General features: G+C 35.5%; 1 protein-coding gene across 3 annotated transcripts in view; it reads right to left on the reverse strand.

The window, feature by feature from the left end:
• Positions 1–18847, reverse strand: part of RSF1 (remodeling and spacing factor 1) — a 154800-nt gene that overhangs the window by 60123 nt on the left and 75830 nt on the right. For 2 of the 3 annotated variants that reach the window (XM_081537473.1, XM_081537472.1), the window contains exons 3-4: positions 9286–9378; positions 7894–8099 (exon numbers count right to left, since the gene is read on the reverse strand). In XM_081537473.1, the coding sequence (XP_081393599.1) occupies positions 7894–8099; positions 9286–9378 (299 nt within the window). Of the gene's footprint in view, positions 1–5716; positions 5845–7893; positions 8100–9285; positions 9379–18847 lie in introns of those variants that run through there. The other variant, XM_081537474.1, reaches the window with a different exon arrangement.

Genomic DNA, 18847 nt, shown 5'->3' on the forward strand with positions numbered 1-18847 from the left:
ACACTTCTGTTTTCTTCAGTCCAAAGTGTGTTTTGGACTAACTCCACTTATTATTTCAAAGACAAGCAGATGTACACCTGAAACTACCACAACATTGTTAATTGGCTACACCCCAATACAAAATAAAAAGTTTCAAGTTTCAAAGACAAGCAGAGAATGGAAAAACAATGTGGTACATCCATGGAACGGAATATTATTTAGCTATAAAAAGGAATGTAGTACTGATTCTTCACAGATGAACCTTGAAATATTATGCTATCTGAAAGAAACCAGACATGAAGGCCATCATCATATGGTATGATTCTATGTATATAAAATGTCTGGAATAGGCAATTGAGGGAAAACAGAAAGTAGGCTGGCAGCTGCCACAGGCTGGGGAAAGGGCAAATGTGAGAAACTGCCAGCCTACAGGGTGTGGGGATTCTTTGTGGGGTGAGGAAAATGCCCTGGAGTTAGATCATAGTGATAGTCACATAACTTCATGAATATACTAAAAATCACTGAATTGTATTTTTTTTTTAAAGTGATGGTGGCTTGGAGATGCATGTAAGGAAAAAGCAACATGTAAACACTGGATACATTTTGCATAGAGAGCTGATTGCATTTGCTGATAGAATGTATGTGAAGTGAGAGAAAAAGAAAATGTGCCTCTCAAGTTTTGGATCCAAGCAAACATGGATGCTATTAACTGTGATAGGAGAAACATACGGAAGTGGAAAGGTTGGAAGCTCAAGTTTTGGGCAGACTGACTGATTTTGACAGATTCTAAACTATCTGTACCTACAGTTAACCTATACTTGAGTGAAATTCAACGTATCACTGTAACTATTATAATAGGGAATATGACTTTTCTTAAGGAATTAGAATTGGTAGGGATAAACAAAAGCAACTGTTCAGAAGCAATTGATCTGGTAGCACAATTCAATTAAAAAAAAAAACAAAACAACAAAAACAGACAAAAAAACAAAGCCAAGCACAGGCATTGTCTTCTGCCAAGTATGGGTTAGATATCTGAATCCTCCACAGCACACTGGAATGATCTCCATCACGGATCACATTTATGACACTACATTTTATCATTTCCTATTTCCCTGTATCTTTCTCCGACAATATGGAAAGCTTAGGAATGGCATTAAGTCTTTTCCCTTTCAGAGCCCAGGACAGTGATACAGCAAGTCTTTAGCAGATGTCTGTAATATACGATTCCACTATTTACCAATAATATTCCATTTTTCTCATATAATTTCATATCACTGAGCAGATAAAAAGGAAGAAAACTGAGTATGACAGTATCTAAGGGGGTCAAGAAACTGAAAGAAGGTGTTAATGAGTGGTATCGACAGGAGTATATTAATAATATAAGTTAACATTAGTGAGTGATTACTATGCTCCAGGCACTACTCCAAAATCATTACATGAATTAGTTCATGCAATTCTAACATAATCTGATTAAATAAGTACTATTATTACCCCCATTTTTTAGACTAAGAAAGTGAGAACATGCAGAAAGATACAATGATCTGCCTATGATCAGAGTTAATTAGTATATATTAAAGGCAGAACTGAATTATAGAAAGTCTGACTCCAGAGACCATATTTTAAAACTCTGTCTATATTAATCATAGAAATGCCTTAACAGATTTCCTAATTATATGTACATGAAAACTCTGTACACTATTTAGAAATCAGCTTTTTGAAAATGATTATGAAAAAATTATCAATATTTAAAATATTTTTAATGAGGTATAATTTACTTTCTTTGAAACGAACAGATCTTAGGTGTTCAGCAAATCAGTTCTGACAAATGCATACACCTGTATAATCCACAGCTCAATCGAGAAAAGAAATTTATCACCCCAAAACCCCTTCTGCCCTGTCCTACTCAATTCCTCTCCTCTACCAAAAGCAAAATGGAATCAGTTTTGAACACTGTAACCATACATCAGTTAATTCCAGAACTTAAATAAAACAGTATGTACTTTTTGACTTCTCACACATGATAATTTGTTAGCAACAAATCCACAGAGATGCATGTGCTATAGGTCGTTTCTTTTTATTGCTAAGTAATAATCCATATATGAGGACTATTATGAACAAAGATGCTACGAACATTATTATACAAGGTCTTTCACAACGTCATATAGTTGAAATCGTACAGTTAATTTCAGATTGCCTCCTCTTATTAACACGATTTACATTTCCTCTATCTTTTCATAGCTTGATAGCACATTTCTTTTGTTTTAGATGACAATATTCCATTGTCTGGATACACTGTAGCTATCCATTCACCTAATGAAGAACATCTTGGCTGTTCTCAGGTTTTGGCAAGTTTGAGTAAGCTGCCACAAACATTCATCTGCAGGCTTTTGTAAGGACATAAGCTTTCAACTTCTTTGGGCAAATGCCAAAGAGGATGACTGCTAGCTCATAGAGCAATGTTTAATTTTGTAAGACACCACCAAACGATCTGACTGTGTCATTTTGCATTCCCATCAGCAATGAACCTACGTTCCTACTGCTCTATATTCTTACCACCACTTGGTGTTATCGGTGTTCTTGATTTTGTTGTTGTTATTTAGTCCTTAAGTCATGCCCAACTCTTTTGCGACCCTATGGACCAGAGCCTGCCAGGCTCCTCTGTCCATGGGATCTTCCAGGCAAGCATACTGAAGTGGACTGCCATCTCCTTCTCCAGGGGATTTTCCCGACCCAGGGATGGAATCAGCATCTCCTGCATTGCTGGCAAATGGGAAACCTGTTCTCAATTTTAGCCACTGTAGTAGGTGCCTAGCAATACCTCACTTAATTGTCTTAATTTCCATTTTGTCTTAAGTTGTCTTAATTTCCATTTCCCTGATGACACAGAACGTGGTGCTTTTCCTGTGCTGATTTGCCATCTGTCTGATAAGGGCTTTGGTCCACTATAAATCAAGTTGTTTGTTTTCTTATTGTTGGACTTTAAAAGTTATTTGTATAATTTAAATAGCAGTGCTCTATCAGATATGTCTTGTGTAGATAATTTTCTCCCATTCTGTGATTTATATTTGCATTATGTTGACATTGTCTTTCACAGAGCAGAAATTTTTAATTTTAATGAAGTCTATCATCATTAATTCTTTCTTTTATGGATTACACCTTTGGTACTGTAACAAAGTTTATCATCAAACCTGAAGTAATCGAGATTTTCTTCTATGCTCTCTTCTTAGGAGTTTTATAGTTTTGCATTTTATATGTAGGTCTGTGATTCACTGTGAGTTAATTTTTATAAAGGTTGTAAAGGTCTGTGTCTAGATTCAACTTTTTTAATGGGGATGTCCAGTTGTTCCAAGACAATCTGTAAAGACTATCTTTTCTCCACTGTATTCCTTTTGCTCCTTGGTCAAACGTAAGTTGACTATATTTGTGTGCATCTAATTCAATGATCTCTATTCTGTCTCAGTGACCTACCTGTCTATTCTCTTGCCAATACTAGAGTCTTCATTATGGTAGATTTACAGGAAGGCACAGGCTCGGGTAAGGTCAGTACTTCAACCGTGTTCTTTTATAACACTGTGTATTATAGGCCTTTTGCCTCTAAATTTGAGAGTCAATTTATTGATGTCCACAAAATAACTTGCTGGAATTTTGACTGGGATTGCAGTGACTCTACAGATTAAATTGAGAAGGACTGATATAGTGACAATATTAAGTGTTCTTATACATTTGAACATGGAATAATGGAATATCTCTCCATTTATTGCTTCTTTATTTCTTTCATTAGCTTTTCTTTCCTCATATAGATTTGTGCATACTCTGTTAGATTTACACTGAGGTATTTCAGCTTTAGGGGCACTGATGTAAATGGTACTGTGCTTTTAATTTCAGATACCATACATTCGCTGATGGTATATATCAAAGTGATTGACCTTTGTGTATTAATTTTTTGTCCTGCAACCCTGCTACAATAATAAACTAGTTCCAGGAGATTTTTTGGTTGATTCTTTCAGATTTTCTACAAAGAAGATGATGTCATTTGCAAACAACAAGTTTTATTTCTCTGTTCCCAATGTGTACATCTTTTATTTCCTTTTTTTACTGCACTAGTTAGAACTTCCAATATGATGTTAAAAAGGAACAGAGAGAGCAGATACCCTTGCTTTGTTTCTAATCATAGTAGGAAAAACTTCAAGTTTCTCTTCATTAAATAGATGTTACATGTAGGTTTTTGGTAGCTATTAAAAAACATAATTTAAAACACTCAACTAACAAATCTTTTAGATGATCCTTCACTTTTGTTGAAAGTCAAGAATTGGAAACCTTCCAATTTTGTGTAGGAATTTTTTCTCTGCCTTCATAAGAAATCAGTCTTTTTTTAGCAGTCACACAGCTTGTAGGATATTAGTTTCTGAACATGGGTTGAATCTGGGCCCACAGCAGTGGAAGTGCAGAGTCCTAATCACTGGATCACCAGGAAATTTCCAATACATTTTTTTAATCAAGGATATTTCTGTCTCTTCCTATGTTACTAAAGATCCCTAATCATCAAACGGTGTTGACGTCTATCAAATGGCTTTTCTGTTATGTATTGACATGATCATGTGCTATTTTCTTCTTTAGTCTGATGATGTGTGAAAACTGATTTTCAAATATTGAACCAGTCTTATATACCTGAGATAAATCTTACTTGGTCATGTTATATATATATATATTTTTTTATGCATTGTTGGATTTGATTTGCTAATATTTTTTGAAAAGTTCTGTATTTATGTTCCTTAGAGATGTTAGTCTATAATTTTTTTCTTGTAATATCTTTGCCTGGTTTTGGTAACGCTGGCCTCATTGAATGAATTCAGAATTATTCTCCCTTCTTCTATCTTCTGAAAAAGACTGAAACCTACAAGTTTAGAAAATGTTTTTTGATAGCATCTATCAGTCTTCCAACAATTATTTCTCTGCAATATAAAACAAACAAATGTTCTCATCTCCATCAGCTCAGCTCTGGTACCCCATAATTTATATCCACTGATGCAGGTTGAGCCCTTGAAAGAAATACTGTTATGCAAATCAATTCTTTAAATGTTTACAGATAGTTATATCTCCCTACACTTATGCTAGATCAAGTATTTTCAGTTTATTAAATCATTTTCTTTGTGGCTCCTTCCTCATTCTACTATATTGATATTCTTCTTAAGAGTTTAACATCCAATTCTAAATATTATAGTCCAGGAAGAATCTTATCAGTGACAAATGGAATGATGTCCTACATTGTTTTGGGTATCTAATGTATTTTAGTGACCACTAAGATCTCAATTTTGAGGAAAGAAAAGAATAACAGGGCTTCCGTAGTGGCTCAGTGGTAAAGAATCCACCTGCCAATGCAGGAGATGCAGGTTCAATCTCTGGGTCAGGAAGATTCCTTGGAAAAGGAAATGGCAACCTACTCCAACATTCTTGCCTGAGAAATTCCATGGACAGAGAATCCTGGTGGGCTATAGTCCAAGGGGTCACAAAAGAGTGTCAGACTTAGTGACTAAACAACAAACAAAGAAGAGTAACACAATGCTTTTCACATTCAAGCTTCACAAAAATGAGAGACCTATATGGATGAAAAAGCTCATTACATTTGTCCAAAATAGTACTAGTATGTTAAGTTAAAGTTAACTGAAATGCCATGTCACAGAACATTTATCAAAACTATAAATACACACATTAAATACAACTAAGAGCTACTGCTTACAATATGAGGAATTCCACAGGTGCGTGAAGATCATCCAGAGATCCCAGAGCTGTACTATTCACCACTACATCCCCCATTGCTCAGCACAGTGCCTACTACACAAGCAGGCATGCAATTCAAATCTATGACTTTAATGAAATAAAGGAACAGTAGTGTGACAATCAGTTGTTTAGAATCTGCCTTTAATTACCTAAAATCAGACTCAATACACCCAAAGTATTATTAATGATCCCAAATATTACTACATATTTGGAAAAAGCTGGCTGGCAAATTTGCCCTTTTCTCTCCCTGCAGATAAACATTTCTCTTATGAAGTAACTAAGTTTCAATCTTTTGGGTTAGAAGTTGTAAGAAAATGCAGTAATTTAAAAAGTTAAGAGAAAAGGAACAAATTTTTATCAAGTATGTACTACAGCCCTAGTATGACTTCTCTTATAGTCCTCAGAACAGCTTTACTGGGGAAGTATTATCAACTTCATTTTAGGAAAGAGTATGAAGGTAATTAAGCAATCTTCCTACAGATGATAAACAGAGGAAACTAGATTCACTTGTTAGCTACAAAATCTATGGTCTTCCTCTTACATCATGCATTGGGGTATTATCTACTTAAAACATCATATACCAGAAAAGCACATATAACTGATAAATAATAATCATAATAATTTTTCTGTTGTAAGTTTTTCGTCCACAAAGCAGTTGTCTCAAACAGCTATGCAAGTTTGATAACGAAAACAGTAGAATGGTGGTAAAACATCATGAACAGAACCTTATTTAAAGTATGTATTCACAGGGAGAGATGGTGAGTACATCTTATTTCAGGACCACTTTATTTATTTTAATTTAGTAAGTTAACTACATGGAAAACCATATTATATGATTTATATTATATTTTATATAATATATGATGCCATTATATCATGTATGATATAATATATATTATGTATGATGACATATCATATATTACAGAATATTTAATAATATTTAATAATATATTTCATCATAACATGATGAAAGAATGGTTAAAAAACAATCCCCCAAGAGCTCATTCCAAGTTTATTCTTAGAAAATAAAAGTTCAGCTTCCATGACCAAACAAATATTAATGAATTTCTAGAATTTTCTCTTCAAAACATTAATAAATGACCACTAACAAAAATCTTCTAAAATCTATGCAAAAACAAAGATGAGTTAAAGTTAAGAGTCTTCATAAGCCACTGGACATATATCCATTAGTTCTCCCTACTCTAGTTATAAATCCTATAATATTTTCAAAATTAATATAAACTGTGGATATTAATACAATAAATTCTAAATAACTTGCAAAAACAGAAAATTGGAGACACAAAGATTCTGAATAACAATCCAAGAGTCACTAATCAATTTTTTTTAAGTTTTATTTCAAAGTTTTATATTAAATTAAATGTTTCCATTCAAATATATTTATCAATACAAACATAAGAAATCAAGATTTTTCAAAAAGGATTAGGACAAAAAAGCACAATGTTCGTCAGATTTCTTCAGACCTCAGTAAAGAAATGTATGCACAGGAAAAACTGAAAATGTAGTAAATTTTCATATGAAAATATCTGTCACATAAATTAGACAAATTAAAGAAGAATAAACAAATAATACCTAATAGAAACCTATATACCTATATAGCTAAATAAAAATCAGTTAATGTTTCTCTGGGAATTCCCTAACAATGCAGTGGTTAGGATGCTGTGCTTTCACTGCCAAGCGCTTGGGTTCAATCCCTGGTCAGGAAACTAAGATCGTACAAGCTGTGCAACACAGTACCAAAAAAAAAAAAAAAAACCATACATATATATACATATACACACACATATATATTATATGTGTGTGTTTTTCTTGTATTTCTTTCTAACAATGGTTTCCTCTGTGTATATTATCTATGCATCATTATTTTTTCAATTCCAGCTCCTTAAAGTACTAGGTATATGTCCTGATAGGGACCACATTGCTAAATATATTTATTTATATGACAAATAATTAAGTGCTTCCAATGGGTATTGTGCTGGGCACTAGGCTAGGTCCTGGAAATTCACAACCCCATAAACGGAAAAGAATCACCAAGCCTCAGAGATTAAATTCTGGTAGAGAAGAGATCAAAGTAAGAAACATGCAAATAAATGGGAAAAAAAATCCAATAAAAGATACCTGACAATGCATTTCCATGAAGAGCCATCTTGATCATCTTGTTCTTCTATGTACATTCTGACATTGTGATCTTGATCCAACTGGTACCAATACATGAGGCCATCTTTGTCACGGCCAATTGGCTGGAGACGCATGGTATCAGCATCTTCCTCATTGATGATATTCTTGAATTTGAGATTGTCATCAAATTGACACTCACAGAGGTACTGGAAAATAGTCACAACATGATTTAAAATACCCTATAAATGTTTCTCCATCACAATAAATGTGTTATGTTCAACCACGAAACTGATTCAGGGATAAGAAGAGAAAGAGTATGTCTGTCCATCTTGTACTTTCCTCTCTCCTCTTTTGTACACTTATCTAATAATAACCCAGAGAAGGCAATGGCAACCCACTCCAGTACTCTTGCCTGGAAAATCCCATGGATGGAGGAGCCTGGTAGGCTGCAGTCCATGGGGTCACGAAGAGTCAGAAATGACTGAGCGGCTTCACTTTCACTTGCATACATTGGAGAAGGAAATGGCAACCCACTCCAGTATTCTTGCCTGGAGAATCCCAGGGACGGGGGAGCCTGGTGGGCTGCCATCTATGGGGTCACACAGAGTTGACACGACTGAAGCGTCTTAGCAGCAGCAGCAACAGCTTATAATAACCAATTTTAAAAGACAAATTTCTAATTTAACATACAATTTTAGTATTACATAAATTTATAGGTTTAACACAACCAGTGGCCCAAAAATGAAGTTATATTCTAAAGCACTGAGTGTTTGTATTAAACAAATTGGTTCATGGGATAAAAATTTCAATGACTTTCTCTTAAAGCTTTTAGATGAACTTTATTCTTGAAATGGCTATCTATTTTTGAAAGCTTGAGAAATACATAAATTTTACCAAAGGCAGTCTTACTGATAACTGCCTCTGGAGAATTTTCTTTAAAAAAAAAAAAAATCATACTGCCAGCACCAAAATGGATGAACTAACTTTTTATTAAAATTTTTGTATATGATTATAGTGTATATAAAGTCAGATTTCTTCCCTGAATCTTTGATTTAGTAAATCAGTGAAAGATTAACCACAGTTTACCATATTTGTTAGCTATGATTTTGAAGATTGCTGACAAAACATAAAATTAATCTAGGGTAACTGCTTGCCATTATCCCTACAGGCAGAGAACATTAAACCTAGATATAAGTGTGTATTGAAAAATAACCAAAAACAGTAATTTAAAGAAGAGTTTTATCACCAAAAAAAAATTAAAAAAAGAAAATTCTATTGTCCTTTTCCATGAACAATAAAAATTTCTACTTTCTAGTTGCTTCCCAATTCAACTAGAAGACGTCCAAGTGATTTTTTAATTAAAATAATTTTAACAAATAATAAATTTATTACCTTTAAGAGTGCTAACTTGCATTCAACACTCATTTCAAGATAGCCTTTTTTCTCCATCTCCCATGCCCAGGTGCTATTAAACTCTTGGCATATCTGTCAAGAGAAAGTTAAAATATTAATACAAAAAAGCAATTTTTATTTACATTGGTAGTTTTGTTGTACAACTATGTCAACTGTTTTGTTAATACATAAAGAAAAAAGTTTACTCAAAACACAGTCCAATCCGATCATACCCTGAAATATCTACTATTTAAATATATCAGAAACATTGACTACTACCACAGTCTGATGACTGTATTCCAGCAGTGACCTCTGCAGCTGTCTCCTCTGCTCTCAAGAATTTTATATACACTTTTGTGGCACAGTTTCCCAAACGCAAGTAATTATCTGATTCCACCTCTCCACATAGCCTAGTTCCTCGAGGACAAGGACAATAATTCATCTCTATGCCTAGACTAGAAGCAAGCTAAAAATAACACGCCAAATTGTAGACACATTTTTATTGGAGTAACTTTCCAACTCAAAACCCTCCTAATTATGGGTAAAGATTTCACTGCTTGGCTTCTATAATGTGGCATTAACTTAAATTTCTAGGTTTCTCTTTCCACACAAACATTTCAAGCAAACCAGAGACAATTTAATAGGATGAAGAAAGAAGATCTGGATAACCATTCCACTTATCAGGCGAGATGCCACGGGTTCTATGACCTCTGTGAACCAGTTTCCTCAACAATAAAAGGGGAGCAGTAGTAACATTGATCTTCAAGGTTGTGAAGTAGACATGAAAAATGATATAAAGTGCCTACAAACTTCACACTCTTTTTCCAATCCAAGGAGCAAAGAGTATAATGAAGGCCCAGGGAGAAGAACCAACAAAAGGCACAAGATTATCTGGTTAGGCAACTGGCTAGAAAGGCTGGGAAGAGAAAAACAAACAGGCAAATGAGACTGCTTATATAACCATCTCAACCTAGGAATAAGACTAAGCTGCCCCTCCTGGGAGGGTTACTCTTTTCCACTCCTGTACAAGTGTCATTTTTTTTTTTTTAAACCAACTTGTGTAATAGAATCACAGGAGATCATTGTTAGGATAGAAAAAATATAAGCAAGCAGTTTGGCTAGGAACTTTATAACGGAAGATCTTTAAAGGCAAAAAGGAAGAAAGAGCTCTCCATTCTCTAGAATACCATACTTCCTTTGACTGCTACAGCACCGTATTTTGCAGAGAAAAAATATTGAGACATACAGAGTGAAGGAAATTTTTTGGAATACCACACAGGGGAGACCCTCAGGTGATTATAACAAAAGCTAAAAGTCAACATATGAACAGATAACTTTGCCAAAGAATATATATAAATGGCCAATATCACAGAAGAAGATAAGGTGACCAGTGTCCTTAGTCATTAGGGAAATGTACTCAAAATCACACTGCAATACTACTTCATACATGTTAGGATAGCTACAATCAAAAAGAAAGAAAATAGCAAATGATAGAAATGTAAACTAGTGCAGCCACTTTGTGGAAAAAAAAAAAAGGTTAGCAGTTCCTCAAAAAGTTAACAGTGAGTTAGCACATGACTTAGCAATTCCATTCCTTGGTATGTACATATAAAAAAATGAAAACATATACTATACAAATGTTCATCTCAATATTATTTATAATAGCCAAAGGGTGGGATCAACCCAAATTTCCATCAACTGATGAATGAATAAAATAATGTGTGGAATATAAATACAATGGAATTTTATGCATCCATGAAAAGGAATGAAGTAGTGATATACTGTACAGCATGGATGAATATTAAAAACATGATGGTAGGTTTAAAAAAATCAGATATAAAAGGTCACAGATTTTGGATTGTTTGTATATGGAATTTCTGCAAGAGTCAAATCCATATAGACAAAATTGCTAGTGGGTAAGTAGAGGGAGGAACAGTGGTTGCTAATGGGCTTCCTTTTAGAGTAACAAAAATGCTCTACAATTAAGACAGTGTTCTACTATTAAAATAGCTCACATACTTGTGAATATGCTTAAAACACTGAATTGCATATTTTTTAAGGGTGACTTTCATGGTATCTCAATAATATCTCAATCAAAAAAAAAAATTAGAGGGACAGTCAACAACACAGACTAAAGCTTATGACTTGGATGAAGCATTTCTTGAGTGCTCTACTGTATACCACACCCCTAGAATACTCTGAAGGTTAAAGCTGGGTGTGGGGAAGCTCAACTTCACCCAGAGAGGCTGAGAGTGATGACACAGCTCCAAAGCATAGCCAACAACCTAGTTACCAAAGCACAGTCAATGGCTCACGGCGTCATTGATAGCAAATACAGCTGAACAACTATCGATTATCATTTACTGTGTGAAAGGGAAGGAGAGAGAGAGTGAGGTAGATACAGAGATAATTAAGATACAGGCCTCTGCATCTGCACTACTTAGCTTCAATTTACTGATCTTCATTTACAATGCTCCCAGTTATTCCTGGGACCTTAAAGCAAAGGGATCCCTACTAGATTGGTAATTCACATTAACTCCCCAGGTTTCATCTTGATTCTAACCAAGCAGCCTATATAATTTGGTTTTGCATGCAATTCCTCTTTAGAGAATGTTCCAATATCCAAAACATCCACATTTATCACCATAAATTATCATTCCATAATACTGGTTTTAAGTTTGATTCTCTCTAAATGTGGTTAATGAGTGATCATGTCTTGTTTCCCCCTGTATGGTGCCTAAGGAACAGTCTTTCTGATACACACACAAAATCAATGTTCTGTGCCTGCAAGGCTGAATGCCATTCAGCATGGGAGGTCTCTTGGCTGCCTGCCTGTTGTCATTCCAAAACTCCCTGTGTCTATTCTTCTTGACTTCTACAGAGAAAAAATAAGGTTGAGGATGGAAAAAAAAGGGTAAGGGGTGTGGGGGGCATTTAAAAGCTCACATCAGCTTAATATGTGTAAGAAAGGTGGTTTGACATGCCTATTCAGCAAAAACACAGAATTTATCTCAGTGAGATCATGAACATATTAATCTTAGACTCACATACACAATGGAAACACCAGTAATTCTTCTCTTTTTGGCAGTTTAGAAGATAAGGTATTAAAAAGGAGGAAGGGTGTAGAAAAAGCATAAAATTCTAAGCATGAACATTCAAATGTTGGCACTGAGAGACTAGACCAACACTTGAATGGCTTCTATCAGCCTAATGACACATCCCTGCTCTTTCATTGTTGTCTAGAAAACTCAAGGTTGTCAAAAGGATTTATTGTTTGTTCCAGCCAACATCTGATCAGACCCTGGAGGACCTCTTAATCTCTCTTTTTTCTTCCTTTTTGTCATGACAGGCAGCTTGCAGGATCTTAGCTCCCCGACCAGGAACTGAACCTGCACCATCCCAGTGAAAATGACAAGTATTAACCACTGGACTGCCAAGGAATTCCTCCTAACTATTTTTAAAACAAACAAACTTAAAATTGTAAATCTTTCCTTTAAACCTTTGAGAGGTATATATATATATATGTCCTACAAGATAGGAGTGTCCTTCTCAAGGACCTGAAAGCCATTCCTTTTGTATGTAATCATCAGACTGCAGAAGCCGCAGGCACAAAAGGCCTAATCAAGCTGACTTTGACCAACTCTCATTCACTGGCTTTTGTGATTTTTTATTTCCCTAACCCAGTTCAACTCCTTTACTCTCTCATTACCATCTCCCCAACTCCCTCATCCTCCCTTTAAAATACCAGCCACCTCTGGGCAAACTGAAATCGAGTTCAAGCTCCATCTACTAGAGTAGTTATTGAATAAATCTGTCATTACAGCCTTTAACCAGTGTTCAGTTTTGTTTACATTTGATGAGGGAGTCCCTTAATATCATTCAGATGGAAATCTTTATTTTACAATTTAAAAACATGAACTTTAAGGAGATTCATTCATCCAGTGATTCCACAAGTATTTATTGAGTACTTGTTCTATGGCAGGAGCTAATCAAAGAGCTGGGACACCACAGTAAAGAAAACCACCAAACTGCCACCATGGAGCTTATATTCTAGGAGGTAGTCAAATGGGTGAAAATAAGAAAACATCAAGTGGAGACAAAATAGAACACTGTGATAGAGAAAAGGTTTAGTGCCCAGGCAAGGCCTCATTTTAAAAAGCTGACATTTGACACAAAAAGTTGAGACATGACTGATAAATAGAAATCAGCCATAAAAAGACCTGGTATAGGAACGTTCCAGACAGAAGAAACAAGCTAGCACAAAGGTCTGACATATCTAAAAACCGAAAAAGATCACTGTAAATGAAGCAGAATAAGGGAGAGAACAGAGAAAGGAAAGGAAAACAAAGGCCAGGTTACATAAGCCAGGGTAAGAAATTAAAATCTAATTTCAAATGCGATGGGAGGATTTTGTACATTTTGGGGGGTGGGTAGTATAGTTGGTTCAGAATATTGTGTTAAACGCTGGAGAGGGTGTCGGGAAAAGAGAGCCCTCCTACACGGCTGGTGGGATTGTAAGCTTGTACAGCCACTATGAAAAACATAAAGAGGTTCCTAAAAAAACTAAAAATGGAGTTGCCATATGATCCAGCAATCCCACTCCTGGGCATCTATCCAAAGGAAATTCTAATTATAAAAGATGCACCCCATGTGCACAGGAGCACTGTTTACAATAGCCAAGACAAGGAAGCAACCTAAATGTCCATCAACAGACTGATAAACAATATGGCATATATTACACATACAATACAATGGAATATCACTCACACATCAAAAAGAATAAAATGTCATTTTGTCAGCAACATGGATGGGCCCAGAGATTACCATACTAAGTGAAATTAGAAACAGAAAGACAAATACCATACGATACATCACTTATATGTGGAATCTAAAATTTGACACAAATGAACTCATCTACAAAACAGAAAGAGACTCACAGACACAGAAAACAAACTTATGGTTTACCAAAGTGGAGAGCATGCATTCTCAGTCCTGTCCGACTCTGCAACTCCATGGACTGTAGCCTGTCCAGCTCCTTTGTCCATGAGATTTTCCAGGCAAGAGTACTGGAGTGGGTGGCACTTTCCTTCTCTACAGGATCTTTCTGACCCAGAGATGGAAACCATGCCTCCTGCATTGGCAGGTGGATTCTTTTTCTACGGATGAATATTTTTTTTTTTTTAATTTACTGACCTTTTTAGTTGAAGGATGATTGCTTTACAGAAATTGTGTTTGTTTCTGCCAAACATCAACATGAGTCAGTCACAGGTACGCATATGTCCCCTCCCTCCCAATCCCCACTCCTCTGGGTTACAGAGCCCCTGTTAGAGTCCCCTGAGTCATACAGCAAATTCCCACTGGCTATTTCACATATGGTAATGTAAGTTTCCATGTTACTCTCTCCATATGTCTCACTCTCCCCTTCCTCCCCTGGCCCCATGTCCCTAAGTCTGTTCTCTATGTCTGTGTAGCTACCTGGGAAACCCAAAGGGGTTAGCAGGTAGGCTAAATGAGGAGTTTGGGATTAGCAGATACAAACTACTATATATAAAATAACAGCAAGGTCCTATTGTATATCACAGGGAACTATATTCAATATCCTGCAATGGACCATAATATGAAGACTAACATAACCAAAAGAATATAAAGACTATGAATCACTTTTGTTACATGCCAAAAACAATACAAAACTATAAATCATCCATACTTTAATTAAAAAATAATAAAAAATAATACTGTGTTAGTTTCAGGTATATGCCCAGGAATGGGACTGCTGGATCATATTGTAGCTTGATTTTTAGTTTTGAAAGGAACCTCCTTACTGTTTCCCATAGTGGCTGCACCAATTTATACCCCGCCACCCTCCACAGTGTAGGAGGGTTTTAATATGATGAGATGATTTTTAATGGGGGAAAAATTAGATCAGATATATGTTTCAAAAATGGCTGCTGTGTGTAAAATAGATTGCAGAGGGGAAAGAACAGAAAGTACAAAACTTTCAACGCAAGACACAATGATGACATGGACTATGGTGTAGTAGCGGGAACAGAAAGAAGCAAACGGCTGTATTTTGAAGGGAGAATTATAAGGACTTTTGAAAGAACAGATGTGGAAGGTGACTGAAAAGGATAATCAAAGGTGACATCTAAATTCCTTGACTTGAACAAATGGAAGGATAAAAGTGCTTTTAATGAAGGTATAAAGGAACATCTGAGGGAAAAGAGATGTCTTTACCTACAGAGTTTGAGGTACCTATTATATACACGTAAGAAATGTCCCTCTCAAATTTAGTGACTGAACTGAATCTGAGTCATAACTGAAGCTATGACTCCTGGTTCAGATCTGTCCACTGCATCCCATACAGTTTTCACTAAAAACCTTTTCAAATATGACTCAAGAAGAATTTTTTGGATGAGCTCTGAGAATTTATCTTTTTATCTCTAGCCTGTGACAAAGGATGAGATACACAGCAGGTACAAAACAAATATCTGATGAATAAACAAAAGACATAGAAAAATGATGTTTTTACCTTAATTTTAAAAATTATTATTTTAAATTAACCACCGATAACTTCTGACTAGAATAGCAACAGCTAACATTTATTGTGTGTTTACCACATGCCAAGTACTATTCCAACCGCTTTAAAATATTAATTCAGTCAATTCTCGTAAGTCTTTACATGGATGTACTATTATCTTTAGAAGGTTCTGTGCTTTAGCCAAGAAATGAGAGAAATAGGAATTAGTATCTCTAGTAATTTATAGTGAAATCAGTAATATATTTAAGACACCAATTAGGTCAGTTATCACCAATCATACTATGAACAAAGGCTAGATTGAGAATTAGAAATCATGTAGTTTTGTTATTACACTCAAATTAAACCTCACCAAGTATCCCTGACCAAATATGTAAATATGTCCAACTATTTTATATATAATATTCTTTCCAGAGGACTAAATGAAACATTTACTGAGCACATTTAGTATTAGGAAAGCGAAGATGAATTTAGTCTCTGCCCTGAGAAGTTCAGAATTCGGATAGTCATGAAAACAAGCAATTAGAGGGAAGAAGCAGTCACTGAGTCATCTACAAACTGAGAAACTGGTATATCTATGAACTACTATGAAAACAAAGGCGAGAAACCCTTCAGCCAATGGATGAAGGGAGATCAAACAAGTTTTTATTCAAGTGGTGACATTTATGCTACGACCTAAAGGATGAATGAGGTTTTACCAGAAAAGGAGGTAAATAAATAGTATTTCAAGAAGAAACAGAACAGAATATGATAACCAATGGGGATGTGAATATCTTGGTATGTTCTGTCAACGTGAAGGCGAATAAAAGAGCTCTTTATGCTGAGCCCTTCGAGTCCTAAATCATGAGTGTGGGGGATGGGAGTGGGAAGAGACAAGGCCATGAAAGTAGGTCATTGCTCATAAATATGAGGACTCAACAAGCATTTGGAAGTACTAATGGAAAACAGTTCTGTTGCACTATGGCAAGACAGGAGGATAGAATCCAAGGTCAAGGAGACCCACTAAAGCCTGTTTTGCAATAACTCACAGAAAAGGTGATGAAGCTTGGCCTAACCATGAAAAGGATACTCAAGAGAAGGCAGACTCAGACTGTTAGTGCACATATCTTACAAAAGCAACAAGCTTTATGCTTAATACATTATACAGTAAATGTTTTACTACTTACAACAGACCTTTCACAAATATTATTTCATTTGGGGTGGATGGCCCATAAAGCTACAAGATTTTTTAAAGCAAAACAAAGTCTGATCATCTTTCTAACTCCCAAGTTCATGACCTTACTGACAGTGGACACTAAATATTTACACTATCAGTGGTCTCTGATATAACTACAGAGTCAACTTACTATTTTGATGAGCTACCTGGGAATACTGCCTATAACAATGCATATTAAGAGTTATATATATAATAGAAGATTCTTTCATTCCTTAAAATATATACTAGATATATTTCAATGGCAAGATTTCTCAAGCAACACGGTTTTAAAAGTCAAAACACCAAAACCCCAAGTGACTAGAGCACAGGCATGTATCAATTAATGGGTTTATTCCACATAAAGGATAAACAGTTCTTTATCAGTACTTTGCTGTATGTTAGACACTGTGACTGACATCAGGATAAGTAAGACGCTACAACTCTTGCAAAAGGGAGTCAGCTGGAATCTGTTAATCTACAAATATGGCACATTTACACAGGTCAAAAATTTGAGAAGCTACTCTCAAAAATAGTCTATTCTGAGAGTAGTAAAAGGTACCTTGCAAGTATCTGGCAAAAATCCAGCAAGAAAAGTCAAATCTCTATCAGAGCTATTTTATACTCACAGATAAGAGTAACCATATACCTAAAATATGCCCAAGTGTAAAGAGTATAATTGGTAAATTCCTCTTTCCAAGAGATCTACTTTTTACCAATAATCTAAATAGAAAGAGAAATGAGGTTTTAGTATAAAATAGATTGAGATTCAAGTCCAGGCTCTATCAACACTGTGATCCTGTCGAGGTCAATCACCTCTCTCAATTTAAGGGTCTTCGTCTATAAAATGGAGGTTATCTTGCTAATAATAGAGATGAGATTAGGAAGAAGCCAAGCAGATCCTCATGGTACCACAGCTAGATACATATATCAATGCAAACCTGAAAAAGGATCCAGAAAAACACGACAAAAACCAACTGGAACACAAGAAGAAAATAAAGAGAATTACGAGCTTTTAGGCAGTAGACTGGGCTTTCCTGGTGGCTCAGTGGTAAAGAATCCACCTGCAGTGCAGGAGCCATAGAAGATGTGTGTTCAATCCCTGGGTCAGGAAGATCCCCTGGAGGAGTACAGCAACACACTCCAGTTTTCTTGCCTGGAGAATCCCAGGAACAGAGAAATCTGGCGGGCTACAGTCCATAGAGTTGCAAAGATGCCAACACAACTGAAGCGACTTAGCAGCAGCAGGAAGTAGATCAGTGTTCTTCAAATTGTATATAAACATTGTTTCAAGATACTTTTCTTTCAAATATATTTAAAATACCCAATATTTAAATAAAATTATTGGTGACTGATTTAATTCCCTACTTTTACTTTCTGGGTTATTAACCCTATATATAGGCTTAATATATATATTAAGAAAGATAGGTAATGCCAAAGAATGCTCAAACTACCGCACAATTGCACTCATCTCATACGCTAGTAAAGTAATGCTCAAAATTCTCCAAGCCAGGTTTCAGCAATACGTGAACGGTGAACTACCAGATGTTCAAGCTGGTTTTAGAAAAGGCAGAGGAACCAGAGATAAATTGCCAACATCCAATGGATCATCAAAAAAGCAAGAGAATTCCAGAAAAACATCTATTTCTGCTTTATTGACTATGCCAAAGCCTTTGACTGTGTGGATCACAATAAACTGTGGAAAATTCTGAAAGAGACTGGCATACCAGACCACCTGACCTGCCTCTTGAGAAACCTGTATGCAGGTCAGAAAGCAACAGTTAGAACTGGACATGGAACAACAGACTGGTTCCAAATAGGAAAAGGAGTACGTC

This window comes from Giraffa tippelskirchi, chromosome 10 (assembly GCF_054371585.1).
Source record: "Giraffa tippelskirchi isolate mGirTip1 chromosome 10, T2T-mGirTip1v1.2.pri, whole genome shotgun sequence".
NCBI classification, from domain to species: domain Eukaryota; kingdom Metazoa; phylum Chordata; class Mammalia; order Artiodactyla; family Giraffidae; genus Giraffa; species Giraffa tippelskirchi.